At 51.2% G+C, this 14,242-nt stretch overlaps 5 protein-coding genes across 5 annotated transcripts; 2 read left to right on the top strand and 3 right to left on the bottom strand.

The window, feature by feature from the left end:
• Positions 1-1,253: 1,253 nt before the first annotated feature.
• Positions 1,254-4,449, bottom strand: BJX68DRAFT_262336 (uncharacterized protein; the record flags this gene model as incomplete). The annotated part of the gene is made up of 6 exons (XM_071044410.1): positions 1,254-1,599; positions 1,666-2,658; positions 2,734-2,773; positions 2,823-3,174; positions 3,248-3,938; positions 4,001-4,449. 6 exons carry the CDS (start codon positions 4,447-4,449, stop codon positions 1,254-1,256), a joined length of 2,871 nt encoding a protein of 956 aa, XP_070903763.1.
• A 721-nt stretch (positions 4,450-5,170) lies between these two features.
• BJX68DRAFT_262337 (uncharacterized protein) lies at positions 5,171-8,207 on the bottom strand (the record flags this gene model as incomplete). The annotated part of the gene is made up of 2 exons (XM_071044411.1): positions 5,171-7,733; positions 7,786-8,207. The coding sequence occupies 2 exons, from the start codon at positions 8,205-8,207 to the stop codon at positions 5,171-5,173; spliced, it is 2,985 nt and encodes a 994-aa protein (XP_070903764.1).
• A 710-nt stretch (positions 8,208-8,917) lies between these two features.
• BJX68DRAFT_227263 (putative DUF814 domain protein) lies at positions 8,918-9,996 on the bottom strand. The gene is made up of 4 exons (XM_071038636.1): positions 9,893-9,996; positions 9,798-9,837; positions 9,539-9,666; positions 8,918-9,477 (listed from the first exon to the last, which is right to left on the bottom strand). Exons 1-4 carry the CDS (start codon positions 9,963-9,965, stop codon positions 9,077-9,079), a joined length of 642 nt encoding a protein of 213 aa, XP_070903765.1. The 5' UTR covers positions 9,966-9,996; the 3' UTR covers positions 8,918-9,076.
• A 704-nt stretch (positions 9,997-10,700) lies between these two features.
• On the top strand, positions 10,701-10,986 carry BJX68DRAFT_262339 (uncharacterized protein; the record flags this gene model as incomplete). The annotated part of the gene is made up of 2 exons (XM_071044412.1): positions 10,701-10,746; positions 10,805-10,986. 2 exons carry the CDS (start codon positions 10,701-10,703, stop codon positions 10,984-10,986), a joined length of 228 nt encoding a protein of 75 aa, XP_070903766.1.
• A 1,217-nt stretch (positions 10,987-12,203) lies between these two features.
• Positions 12,204-13,148, top strand: BJX68DRAFT_262340 (uncharacterized protein; the record flags this gene model as incomplete). The annotated part of the gene is made up of 1 exon (XM_071044413.1): positions 12,204-13,148. The coding sequence occupies one exon, from the start codon at positions 12,204-12,206 to the stop codon at positions 13,146-13,148; it is 945 nt and encodes a 314-aa protein (XP_070903767.1).
• Between the last annotated feature and the right edge of the window lie 1,094 nt (positions 13,149-14,242).

The following is a 14,242-nucleotide window of genomic DNA, read 5'->3' on the forward strand; positions in this document are numbered from 1 at the left end:
GCTCCTTTGGATACTCACAGACAATGGCGTGCCTGGTCGAATCGATCCAACCAGCACGGCATATCCGATTGGGCCTGGTTTGGGCGAACCTTGGAAGACCAGGCTTCATGCTTGATTTGGGTGGTGTGTTGGGTGTGCAAGGTCGCGAGCAGGGCGCTTAATGGCCCTGTAACCAAAGCAGAATAACCAATCAATAACCACTCGAGTGCACGTGGCCTGTGTGATAGCAGTCTGAACTTGTGTATCGGCAGAAATCGGACCCGGGGGTTTGGGTCTGTCTCAGACTTGTGTCTTGGTAGTAGTTTTAGTTAGCAGTAACGGGCGGGGACCGCATGATCATGATCTCCTCCTCCCGATCCTTGTGGCACAGGGCAGGATCCGGGGATGCCTGCGCATTGACCCGGTGACTTCTATATAGCCGAGCAGACTCCACGGAAACAACATAATGGCCTACCGCGGGAGGTAACATCCCCGAAGACAGAATTTGTAGGGGATTTCTGCTCTTATATCTTGATACTAATACTTGCACACACAGTAACAATTGAGAAAATGTCAATCGGTCATATTCTACTTGCCAGGCCTGACGTTCCTCGCCAGGTGGCTTACTTGGTAGATAGTTTTACACCTTAATGGCACTTACTATTCCAGAGCCATTTTTCCATAGTTTATACCCAGAACTGCCGCGGAAGACTTGACAGCACCCGACCACGCCGGTTCGTTTAGTCCACATTGATATTACCAACACAGAAAGCAAGAGGTCATGTGATAGGCCAGCAAGTGTGATTCGCCATGCGCACTCTATAGTACTGGGCGCGTATTTCCTTACTCTTGCCCCTGTTCACTATTCGAATTGCAATTGTTGGTAGAATTGATGTGACGCTGCTAAGAGCCAAGAGTGCTTGGCACCTATCACTGTTTTGGTCACTACATTCCCAGGAACTCCGTGGCCCCCAATCAATCTTACCTAGAACTCACTTTATCTCAAGACATTATCACATTTACAGCGCATTCACTGTATGCCGTGAACATTCGTCCTGTTGAACAAACGCGGCTATCTAGCCTGCAACAGGTACATAAATGCTCTATATACATCGCCACTTATTGATAAGTGCATGCAAAAAGCTCTTTAGTTGGCCCGAAAGTATTGTATTAACATAAGACATCGGCAAATACTTAAGCAAGAGCATCGTACTAACAGCCAAACGAGAAATAAAAGTTCATCATAACCTGATGCTCCAACACCAACAGCTGTCCTAGGTTAGAATTACGCCAATTTCCCGTATCCGCTGCTTGTACTCCATATCGACCTTTTTGCCCTCCTCCTCCTCCTCCTCCTCCTCGTCGTCGTCGTCGTCGTCGTCGTCGTCGTCGTAGTCGTAGTCGTCCTCGGTCTCAAAAAGAACCTCCTTCATACGTGGCTTCCAGTAGTCTCGAATAAACTCATGCAGTCCAAGCCCGAGCGAGGTATACTGGTGGTTGAAGTCGGTAGTCAATTCATCCAGCTGTTCAATGAGCGCGGCTTCTTCGTCGCGTAATTCGTGCATCTCTTCTGCGTCCATTCGTTCGAAGACCACTTTTCCATAATCGAAGTACTCATCGCTCTCGCATTTATGACACGTGTGAGTCAGCTTTAGACCTTCAAAGGTGATGTAGCGTATAGTTTACTGACAGATGCCAAGTATCTGATCCCCCGAGAGCAATCCTGGTGCAAAAGTTTGGAGCCCGTCAATCATGGCGGCGAAGGCGTCAATGAAGGTTTTGTCATAATCCTCGTCATCTTCGAACCGGTTGAACCCGCGCAGTATCTGCTGCAACGAGCAGCATCCATGGTTTGTACAAGCGCATTGACAGTCGTCCTGGGTGTCGTCTGTCATGAGCAGACAAAGAAGCTCTCTGCAGTACGAATGTTTCTCCATGAGTGATGTTAGAGTCTGTCCTCTATTCTCATACCACCTAGACCACATTCGAAGATTATCACCGAAACAGTCTGCCAGATAATAGACTGGAGGGTAGCCTTCGTGAGACAGTTGATAGAGGCTAGCGCCTCTGCAAATGAACCAGTCAGCGCATTTTAAGAAAGTGTATGAGTCTGGTGGATCATCGTAATTATTCCACTGAAGTTCCATGAAACGCAAGATGCTATCCCCATCACACTGATTGAAATCAGTAAATCCAGCCGCGTAAAGACGCTCGAAAATCGCAATGTCGTATCCCACGTGCTTATATACGGAGGACTCATCATAAAAGTGGGGGCGCACTTCAATCTTGTAGCTTTCCAATTTCTCATACACTTCAAAGCTTTTGGTATCCAGGAGGGCGTCTGTTGGCAATGAAAGTGAGCACAACTCTTTGAAAGGTAGGTGTTGAAGAGCCAGTTGCTGGATTTCATTCTGGGATTTGACGAGGGCCGGAATTAGTTCAGTTAAGACAGAGCTGTCCATCATCTGGGCTGCCGCACTCAGATGTTCGAACTCAACGGATCCATTATATTTAAGAAGAATCAAGGCGCATTCAATTTCTCCCTCATTGCACGCTCTCACAAAACAGTGTCCAATAGGGCCTCTGGATGCGAAGAATAGGCGGCGGAAAGGTGATTCTAACAGAATGGCCAGCCCTTCTGGCCACCCCAGGGACAGATCAAGAAGCTTGGAGTATCCACTGCTAGTTATTAGGGCGTTATTTGGATCTTTATAATCCTGTGTCATCAAGCAATGCTTCAGTGACACTGCTGACCTGGCTAGGATGGCTATCTCGACCTCAAGAAATTCGAACCCTAGGAAGTCAGAGACACAATCCTAAAACTTCACTGAGTTTATACGAACCATGAGCATAATTATAAAGTAGATAGCGCGCAACCTTTGATGAGGTATAGCTCCACATCCAATCATGTTCGACCGCTACTAGGGAATTTAGGTATACCCCAGAGTCTAGCAGCATTTCTAGAACGCCCAACGCTTCATCAGATATAGACAATTCATTTTGCTGATCGTCAAGATTATGACAAAGATGACGAATAAGCGTGTCCAAAGTCGTCCTGCCACTGACAGTACGCTCGTTGAAAGGCACACCAGCATCAATCAATGTCCTTACGAGTGCCTTGAACGAACTTCCGGACAGGGGGTCTTTTGTAGCTTCACGTTGGAAACATTTAGAGAGAAAAGAGGAGAACAGTGCCTATAGTACTAAGTGAGTACAAGCCATAGTGTCTCTAATTAGAGTACCAGGAAATATCAACCAGTGAACTCACATGTAAGATTGTGCTGCCATCTTCAAGACGATCGGTTGGGGCGGCCCTTCTATCATCGAACATCTGCAGGAGTGTTGTCGCCACAAACTCCATCGGGCTATCGTGCATTCTTAAACAATATAACTCGTGGTGAGCATTCTCCAGGAAGCCAAAGGCCGGCGAAAATTGGCCCACGATAGCCTGCACCCGAATCATTGGACTAATAGCAAAAGCGCCCGCACCCCTCGTTAATGTCATTATGGCCTGAACCGAGAGACCAAGGAATCTGTTACAGATGGTATAGCTTCCAGCGACGCCGACGACCTGTTTGCCGGCCTCATACAATGGGCAGGGCTGTTCATGCAGCGAAAAACTAGAAAATGCCGATTTTGATGAGTACCGTGGTTTTAGTCGTGGTGCTTTCTGGCAAGTGCAGTATAGTAATATCTGCTCTATTTGTGAACTAGGTATCCTCGGCTTTCGTCGTAACCATGAATTAATAAGCTGCTGTTGATCGCAGAGGTCCCGTAGTGTACTCGGTTCCAGCATTTTGCGAGACAAAGAACCGGTTGTACTCGAAGCAGTTGATGAGTGCTGAAGAAGAGCCTGAGAATTAGCGACAGGCGTCGCTTGCTGCTCCACAACCGTCAATATTCTCATGGTTGTTCGGTCGACGGATTGGATCTGCCTCTGCTGTTGGCTGACTAGAGCCCTTGGATTCTGATCAGTACCAGCTCCAAGTTTGTTAAGCCATCTGAAAGCACTGCATCTTACCCAACGAGAAGCTGAAGAGCGAGACCCAGATTTTCGCGTAAATCAGACACCAAATCAGAAAGCGTGGTCAACGTCTCCTTCTTGAACGGGTATGCCACCCTTTTCAGCCGCACCCAGTCATGTTTCCGCGCAGGCGCGCCTGAGATGTTGCTTGACTTGCATTCAGCTAAGATCTTCTCCAAGCAGTGACATGCTTCCTGGCAGGATGCTAGATTTTTTAGCACCAAGGTCCGGTACTGATCAGGGACCTGTAGCTCATTTTCTGGTGACAGAAAGGTGTCAAGAGCGCGTAACGTGTGTAACAGACCGTTCAATTTGGTCGTGAACCCTCTAACTTCATCGTCATAATCGCGCCATGGTGTGTAGAACCGTAAGAAGCCTTGGCTAAGGGTAAGACCGAGAGACACCACGCCTACCACGCCGGCGCTCACGGAGAATGGGTCGGTCATGATACCGGAGCTAGATGGGGTGGTGTCGTAGAGAAATCATGAAGGATACGAAAATGGAGGATGACGGGCAGCTTGTTTTATCGCTCGTGAAATCCAGCCTTGCATGCCAAGAATCCGACTTGCAGCCTGTGGCCTGGCCAGCTCACTGGGAGGAGGTCCATTTAGCCACGTCGGGTTCAGTGGCCGCATAAGTTCGATAATATGACAGGAAAGGCGAGCCCCAAATGCAGGCCACCAGGCTGTAGGCGCAGTGCAGGACTCGCTGGTCTGGATTGGGTCCACATGGACAGTGATGTGGCTGAGTTAACACGACAAAGGACTGCCGCCAACCAAAACCACTCTTTGCTGACTGCGCCAGTTGGGCGGTTTCCTTTCTTTTTGTGCAGGTGAGGAAGAAGTGTGTCGCACAGAGCGTGGCTGTGATCACTGGGCTTGTGAGTACGTGGTCCAATCATTGATGCTGCTTGCAGCATGGTGAGGCTGAATGTCCAAGGACTATAATACACGTCTAATACAGGAGCGTGATTCATTCCTGCCTGGCTCCTGAGCATCAGGCTTTGTCTCCTCTCGACCCAAATGGGTCTAATATCTGTCCATCATTCCAGATGGAGTAAGCCCACTAGGCAAAGATGCTTATAACCCCGGACGGCCGCACCATAAAGACGCTCACCCACAGTAGTCGCGGTTGAATGAGAGAGATGAAAGTTGGGAGGCAAAGAGCTCACTTCCTAACTTCGAGTTTGCGCCACGCTCTGAACTCCTCATCCCATGTGTGCGTGCTGTATATACTGTTAGACTTGTATTTCCTGCCTTGTCCTATGAATTTTAGGGATAGCGGTTCGTATTTCATGGACAGCAATTGGCTCCATGTAGTGTCATTGGAGGGTGCAGGCGAAAAGATCCCTCCAAGTCGGCTCCACCAGTTGAATTTCTCGCGCCACCATATTAGTCGGATCAATTCCTGGGATCCTGGCGTATTGCATAGACCCAATAGTCCCTGCAGAGAAACTATCTTTTTTGTCGATTCGAAGCTCATGTTACCATCCCTGCCATGGGCGATTAAGAAATATACATTATGGTCGAGGGAGGGGTCCAATGTTAGAAACTCATGGATGGTTCTGGCGTGTGTAGATGTGTCATTATTCAACATTTCCTGGGCGCAGCCGCTGAGTATCACGATCCACAGGGATGCCTTGAGTTCTCTGTTGTTTCCAGGCATCAGCACGGGAGCATTGGAATGGGGCGAGACACCTTTCTGGAGAAGCAGGCGTACAAGATCCGAATGGCCGGCAATGGCTGAAATAAGAAGAAGAATGCGGGGAACGTGAGAGTTGTGTAAAAGTTGAGTATCCGCTAGGATTGCGTCCCTAACATACTGGACATGTCCGTAATGTAGTATCAGACATAGGGGATGGAGTGGTCGAAAAGGAAAGGGTTGCGAAATGAGCAACGGATGGCCACCCTGGATCGTGAGGCAAGGCGACTCTGGCTGGTTTCCCGATAATCGCAAGAACCCATCCAGGTATTGCCGAATGGTTGGCGAGCCTTTGAGATCCTCGAGAATCTCGAAGTATTTCAACTGGCAAGACCAGAATTTCAAAGGCTCGCGCACATCTGGGTCGCGCTCGCGGCACCATTTCAAATACCCCAAGAGCAAACGACAGCAGGCCTCTTGGTCATTGAAGTTTGGGACTTGTTGCCGCAGGTGGTGCGCTTTTGAATCGCAGATGTACTCGTAAATGGAGCGATGAAAGAATTGCACGCGGTGCTCATCATCGATCCCGTTGTAACTGGTTTGCAGCTCGAGCATTCCTTTCGTCAACGAGTCCAGTTTGCGCTTGACAGACTCGACTCGTCTCGTTGCGTCCTGCAGCGTTCGTTCACACTGAAACTGAAATGGAAAGTGCGGGTTGTCCAGGTCATCCAACCATGAAAATATTATAGCTGGCAGCTGGTGAGAGACTAGTCGGACGGCAATCAGCAGTAGTTTTGCGGCTCGCAAACGATTGAGACTGTCCACTCTGTCTAGCATTTGATCGAATAGCGCCATTACATCGTCGGGGATGGACTCCAGCTTCTGACGAAGCGTGTGACTCGAATCGTGATAGCCAACTCCAGCGAGGAAGGAGCGAGTCGCCAGTCGCGCCCATAGGAAAACGCCCCGCGCCCTTCTGACAATCTCTTCGGCAAACTCTTGGTAGTCTGCTTTGATTGATTCAAACTGAGGGTCCTTCTTCATCATTGCCTGGCAGTATCCACGGATGTCGGTCTCGGTCAGCGTGTGCAAGTGGATCTGTTTCTCGGAACAAATGCCGAATGATTGCAGAAACTCGGTATAGGGTCGACTGCTCACACACATCTTCACGCTTCCAGACTTGGTCCATTCGTTTAGATTTTTGGCAAGGGTCCAGTAATCAACACTGTCCCCTTGATATTCGTCAAGTCCGTCTATAAACAGGCAAATTCGATAATCCGATGTATCAGGTAAGTTGATGAGCCTCAGGAACGCCGCTTCGACCTCTTGCTGGCGGAATGCTGGCAAGTGTCTAATCCTCGGGTCACATCTCGGTGAGCTATCACTTTCGGGAAAGATGCGAAGGATGAGGTCGGGACATTGCCTCAAGACATCAAAGAGGATAGCACGGTACAGACCTTGCAGAGACCGTTGCAGTTCATCGCCACCGATCCAAAAGAAGAACCTGGCAAACACCAAGATCCGTGGGCCAGCCCAGCTCTGTAGCTCATCATGAACGCGGGGGCTGTCGCAGAGCAGTTTCATCAATGTTGACTTGCCAGACCCTGCCTTGCCGGAGACATGAAATATTCCATCCCCAGAGTTCAGCCACTTTAAAAAATTCCTTCGTGTGTTGCCCTTGCTTCCCCATACCTCAGCCGAAGTCTTATACATGCCTTCACTATCATAAACATGGTCGACAAGCCATTGGAATGTCTTGGCTTCTGATGGCGCCACGGCGTCCTCCCGATAGTACAGCGAAGGGAAATACAGCCGGGCGAGGAGCTGATTCTCGGCGGGCACACGAGCGGTCAGTTCCCGGAGCTCTGCCAACAAGGCGCAAAGGCCTGTCACAGATATGCCGCCAAAGTTGTTGCCGTTGTCGGTGGACTCTCTCTGGGAGACAGCCTGGAACGTGTCTCGCATCCGTCCTATCTCGGCTAGCAGCCCCGTTCTCAGAGTATCAAGCTGCTTCCCATGCACATTATGAAATGTCTGTGCTTGCATCTGAATCTCGTCGAGGCTGGCCTTGAAAGATGACTGCTGCTGTCTGTGCTTCTTGTTAGTAGCTGATGAGTGAACCGTCCCTGGGAGGTGCCTACCCAAGCATAAATTGCAGCCGAATAAGGATCTGTCCGCGATAGCTGGATAGCCTGGACTCCATAGAAGAGATATCGCGCTCCTTGCGCATGCTAGCCCACTTTGTCCTGAGGCTCTTCCATTTCCGGTTCCCGCCACTGGCCTTTAGTTTTGCCAGAACGCTGGAGAGCTCCTGTGAGAGCCGGAGGCAGTCTGTGCTCAATCGGAGTAGAGCCTTTTCATTTGAGGTCGTCGCTTTCAGATCAGTAATCAGGCCTTGCGAGAAGTCTTCTAGATCGACCAGTATGGATTCGAGAGTTGCGTTCTCAGAGGTTCTTCCATCTCCGGATTTATAAATGTCCCGTGCGCCCGTGATGAGTTCGCAGGAGAAGTCGATGAAGGAGATGATATTCGAAGCCAGACCTACCGCCGCAAGTGCATCCATCGTGGTGTTTCCGAACCTGCTCCAGTCGTTATGTGGTACAGGGCCTGCTCTGTGTCAGAGTCCAGTTCCTGAATGTTCAGACACACAAAACACCAGCGACCTTCGGCTGGACCAAGGTTGGGATCCGGACAAGGCTTGGTGAGGCAGAATCTAAGGTGGTGAAGAAAAGCCGCCTCGTCTCGCCCAGCCGCGGGGGCGGTGCTGGTGCTGCATGAACCACACAGACTCCCCGGGTATTATTTCCCAACGAGGACGAGTACGAGGCTTTGCCTCTCTAATGAATTCAACCCACCTTCGACACGGTTGTGGCTAATGGACACAAGACCAACTTGAGAGCCCCTTGGATGCTAGCAGAAGTGCCCCGTCTCTGGATTTAGTCCAATTCGAGCGAGTCCTCTGCAACTGTACAGTCCGCTATTGCATACTCCAGCATTTTCGAGAGCAGGCATAACAAGCTTACCGTCTCTTCCCACGTACCCCACCTGTCTGCAGTATCTGGCCTTGTCCCAGAATCGGGGCAAATGTGCGGTTTTGAAGTCCTACAGCAGTTATTTTAACCCATTTGTTGAAGTTGTGGTATATCACTCCCCTTTCCATGGTGTCCATGTCCTCGAATAGCTACAGCAGCCTGTAGTCAGTATTGAGATTCAGGTTGGGGGCCAGTCAGTCTGCAAGTCAGGCACTTGGGTGGGCACCGTAGCAGAGCTTTTGGTCGTCTTTACTGTGGCGGTCGGGGTGTTCGCCGTTGATCGAGCTAGGGTGATACCGTTGCTCAACGTCAGATTTGGAAAGGAAGACGCAACTGATATTGAAGCAAGGGTATAGAAAACACAAGCATGGCGCTGGCCGCCGATCACATCATAGGACCATCACATAAAATCATCCAAGAAATCCGCATCGCGATCCTGGTTATTGCTCGCCTCCATATTCTCCGCACTGAACAAATCATCATACGCATGATCCTTCTGCCACTTGAGCTGCTCGCGCTCCCTCTTTTCCTGCTTCTCGCGGTTCTTCTTCTCCTCACGGGCCTTGCGCTCCTGACTCCGCTGCACCTTCAGGTATTCCTCCTTCTCGGCGCGGAGGTCCGGGAATTCCTCAACGCGGGTTTTGTTCAGTCGGTTGACGATCGGGTTCTCGCGCTGGGGCACAAAGACCTTGCGGACGAGCTTGTGGTTGTGGAAGGAGACTTGGCCCGCGGCCATGGAGCCGTCCTTCATGAGGTTCGACCAGGGGGTGTAGATTATCGTGACGTTGTCCTTTTTGTTTCCTGGTCCAAAGTTAACCACGGTGTTGGGCGGGGTGTAGTCAAGGGACGGAGGGGGGCGGACCCTCGATTGAGTTTGCCTTGGTGAGCTGCGCGCAGTCGACCAGGAGGTCTTCCGGGATATTATCCCATGACTCGCCATCGCGGAGCCGGAGGTAGACGTGGGCGCTCGAGAGGTTATCGACGTGGAACTACAGGGTGGGGGGGGTTAGGTTCGGAGGTGGTGGTGGGTTTCGTGGAGATATTGCGTACGAACCCTGCATGTCAGAGATCTTGATTAGCGTCAGCTCAGAAAAGAGGTGAGGAACATATAAAAACAGTACCAGACGTCCTTTTCCAGCCCGTGCTTTATTAAATCCTCATCTGTCGCGAAGGTTAGAGGGGTCGAGAACTGAAACACAAAGTCGCGGCGCCGTACTCTCGAATTTGTCCTTGCCCACGTAGATAAACGCCGAGGGGCTGACGACGTTTGATGTAAAGTAGTAGACCATGGTGTTGGCTGTATAATTTGGAGCAATCTTGAATTGCTCGTCGCGACAAAAAGTGTTTGCTCTGGAATCTGGGATGCGGCACCGGCGCGGAGAAACATTTCGGCGTGGCGGGGCATGGCCTCCTGCCTAATCGGGCCGAGCCCTGATTGCTCATCTCAGTGTCTGAATTGTGATTTTGACATCTTCTCGCGATTCAGGCAATTCTGTAGATATCACCAAATACTCAACTCGAGGTTCATGGTGATAACCGGGCTCGATCTCGACATACCCCAAAATCCGGTCCAAGTGGATCAACGATGTCAGTCTGATGCGAGGATTCGGTCGTCGTCCTACAATCCACTTGATCTGCACTCCCAGATCGAGACTTGCCATGCTTAATCGCCCTCCTTAATTTCATTCGCTCGATCATGGAATTCGAGATCTTGATGTTTGAATTACCTTGCTTCTCATGTTGATTGACTTTGCAGTTTCCACATGGAAATATCATCCTTGTCTTGAAAGGGGCGCTGTTGGTCAGGCCAGTTCCGCTTGCGTGCGCAATTTACTTGACATCAGAAGGATATCAGAGGACTCTGTGACTGCGCGGTGATCTCATTCTTCGCATCTCCCGCAATATATAAGGCTGTATGGTTTTGCTCGAATTCTTCAAATCAAATCACAAACTACACTGCAAAGCAAAACTCAAACCAAATTCTCCCACTTTATATACATATTCCACCACCTATAACCGCCGAAATGGTCCAAGGATCAACAGCCACCGGCGAGAAGTACAAGCCTAGCGGTACATCTTCCACCCCTTCCCTCCCACCTATATCAAAAAAACAAACTAACAGTTCCAGAGCACGGCGGTCGCCGCGAAGACAACAAGCCCGACAAGCGCACCCAGCAGAACCAGTTTGCCTACGGCAAGGTCGACCCCCACCAGGCCGGTCACGAGGGTGGAAAGGTTGGCGGTTCCGCTGGCGGCCATGCCTCGGGCAGGGGCAGTGCAAAGGGCCAGCAGGATGAGCCTGAGGAGTAAAGAGATGTGAAAGGTGACGTTGGTTGCATTGTGAATGTACAGTACAGTTGTTGTTTCGAATTATGGCCGTTTTTGATATTCTGGTATGATCTCGTAGTTGGATGGACTGTATATTGTTGGATGGGTGCTTGCCCAGCGGGGACCGAGTCACTTGGACTTGGCTCCAGCTTGTAGTATGGATCTAGACACTCGAGTTTACGAATCATCAGCTCAGCCGAGACATCGGACAGAACCTTAATCCCATTATTCATTGAACAGAATCCCTTCTACCATACTACCTGGTACACCGCTGGATGACCAACCCCGGAAGCGGCATGCACTCTGGGAGGCCAACAGCGATCCGTGCCGGTTCCCAGACTTGGGGTGTGACAGACTCGACTGCAAAAACCTTATCCGCGGGTGAGGGTTGGCAGAGGCCGAGGCAACCTGGCGACAGCAGGGGGCATCCAAGCATATTGCAGAATCAACTTCTCATCGAGTCTGCGCCGCAATCGAACTTTATCTCAGAAAGTAGTTTTAATTCATCGAGGGCTGATATCTCTGCGTTTTGGACCATAAACTTCATCACCACGTTCCACTCGATCAGTTCCATCTGTGTAAAGACTGACGTCTGCGGCTCCTGTCTAGACGAGATGAGACTCTGCAGCATCCCTCAAACCTGTATGAGGACCCATGACAAGTCTGTACGACCTTGCTATAGACAAACAGGCGAACCCTCACTAATGTCAATACCCGGCCGCGAGCATCCAACACGAGGCTCTCCTGCACAGACCAACAGGTGACCGACACAATTAAACGCCCCCTAAGCGGTCTCCCCGAAACGGGCAGCCAAAATCGTAGACTAGGCCAATCTGAGTAGAGTGCCATGGTTGGTGGCGTTGTTTTCTTTGTCCCTGAATCCTGCGCTACGCATGAGACCCCTGCTGCCGTCGACGCATTCAACTCAATCGACAGATCGAGTCCTCGAGTCTGCACATTCAATGGCTGCTTGCGTAATTTCTCTTATTGTTGAGGATGAGTTTGATATTGATAAGGAGGGGGGAGCGCGCGGACCAAGGGTCGACAGCCAGGATGCTGCATATGAAGATATCAATCCATGCGTCGATCATGGCCTCTCCCATCATACTTGGTGAAACTCCAAGCCTAATAGCCCCTTGGCCATTTATCCCCCCGGGTCCCAAATCCAGACCCTCGTCAAGCCGACAAACAAGCCAGGCATGCCAGAGCAGCAAGACGGCCCGCGAACCTCGCCCGGCGGCGAACACAACACGCCCTCCGGCCTCGCCTTCCTCAACATCGCCCTCCTTGCGATCGCCGCCTACAACACGCTCGAGCTTCTCATCTGCATCTTCCACTTCTTCAAGCGCCGCCGCGGCCTGTACTTCTGGAGCATCCTCATCTGCACCCTCTCCGTCGCCCTCTTCGCCCTGGCCGCCTTCCTGCAGTACTTCCACCTCGCCCCCTTTGCATTCACGGGCGTCGTGATCGCAATCACTTTCCCTTCGCTTCTTGTGGCGCAGTCCCTCATCTTGTACTCGAGGTTGCATCTGATCTCGACGCCAGGAACTCTCCTCCGCTTCATTTTCTGGGGTATCATCGTAACCTCCATCCTCTTCCTCACCCCCTTCGCCATAAGCCTCATCGGCCTCTCCGCGGGAAATCCCATCTTTGCACCGCCGCACCGCTACATAGAGCGATACATGGTAACCGGCCATGTCGTGCGCGAGGTGCTCATCTGCGGACTATATCTGTACCAGGCGGTGCGGCAGCTGCGGCCAATCATTGAGATGAAGGGGACGGCTGGGCGCCGCGTGATGGCGCACATCATGCTCGTGAACGGTGCGGTTATCATACTCGATCTGTTCAACCTGCTCACGCTGTATCGGGGGAGGAGCGGGCTGGGGTCGGCGTATACGTGTGTGTCGCATAGTGTAAAGCTGAGGATGGAGTTTGTTGTTCTGAATAGTTTGTTAGAGTTGCTGGGGGCGCCGATGAATGGCCATGGTGGGGGTGTGGGGTGGGAGACGGGGGATGGGAGTCGGATTGAGATGGTGCATGAGAGGGAGAGGGGCGAGCGTAGGTATGCGCCGGCGCATCAAGGTGACTGGCCGACGGTCCCTGGGAGGACTTGGGGAGGGGATAATAGTAGAGGAAGTGTATAAGAAACGTTCCAAAAACTTGCCTCCCTTCGATCGTAGGCTCCCAGATTCTCGTAGACGCAAACAAGTGTAGGGATGCTACTGCCGATCCCGAGCTGCCATAGAGCTCCTCTCCTCCCTGTCAAAGGGCAAAGTCCGGGGAAGGAGATCCTTAGTTTTCTCCTCCTTTCCCTTGAGACCAATCTCGGCGAGGAATACCCCGAGTAATCGAACAATGTGCACGGCGTAGTAGATGAGGAGGTCGAAGAAACTCGGGTGCTCGACTCCCGAGCTCGGGATATCCGGAAGCAGTCCCTTGGGCGGAATCATCCCGATCGTTTTCTTCAACGAACGGAAATATGTAGGGCTCTGGTGGAGCGGAGTAGGGAAATCTAGTTCCTGTTTCTGGGCCGGAATCGTTCCTCTTCCGAGTATCACGCGCGGGGTATGGGAGGTCGCGAAGCTTATATGGTACTGTAGAGGTGGTCCAAGGAGTAGATTGATACAACAAGAAGAAATGCTTGAATTTGAACTATCTCCGTAGCGGATTGAGTGACGATAAGTTTAGGATGATGTTCATGGTGTCGAAGGGTTTCGGGGCGAGATGAGGTTCTTATGGACAGGAGCGCGGGGGCCGTTCGCACGTTCCCTCACAGCGCCAGCCCTAACTCTTCCCCGCCACGTATGTACGGCGCTGAGAAACTCCGCCCGCGGGGCCAAGCCCGATTTTGTACGAGATTTCGCTGTCCGAGTAGTATATCTCGGTATTGTTGCGTCATTCTGTAGGTATGCGGGGTATCGTGCTTGTTTTTTTCGGTCTCCGGAGTTTCTTTTCGGGCATCCCCGCGGCCATCATCCCCGATACACCATCGACACGTCACCATACACCCACGAGTCATTCTGTACTCCAGGTATTCTGGATGAGTTCGTCCTTGAGAGTCTTCCTGTTTTATCTCCGGCTGGGCATCTGCCCCTCCATCTACGCCAGAGGATTGAGCCCGGGCATTGGTACCGAATGCCGGCCCTAGGACCGAGAGTGGTCTGCCATGGAATTTGGTTGGAAAGAGCGGTATACGGCAGTTATCTATATCGCCACTCGGTGTAATTCGTCTCGACCT

Source organism: Aspergillus pseudodeflectus (genome assembly GCF_044049435.1).
Source record: "Aspergillus pseudodeflectus strain CBS 756.74 chromosome Unknown BJX68scaffold_4, whole genome shotgun sequence".
Classification (NCBI taxonomy): Eukaryota; Fungi; Ascomycota; class Eurotiomycetes; order Eurotiales; family Aspergillaceae; genus Aspergillus; species Aspergillus pseudodeflectus.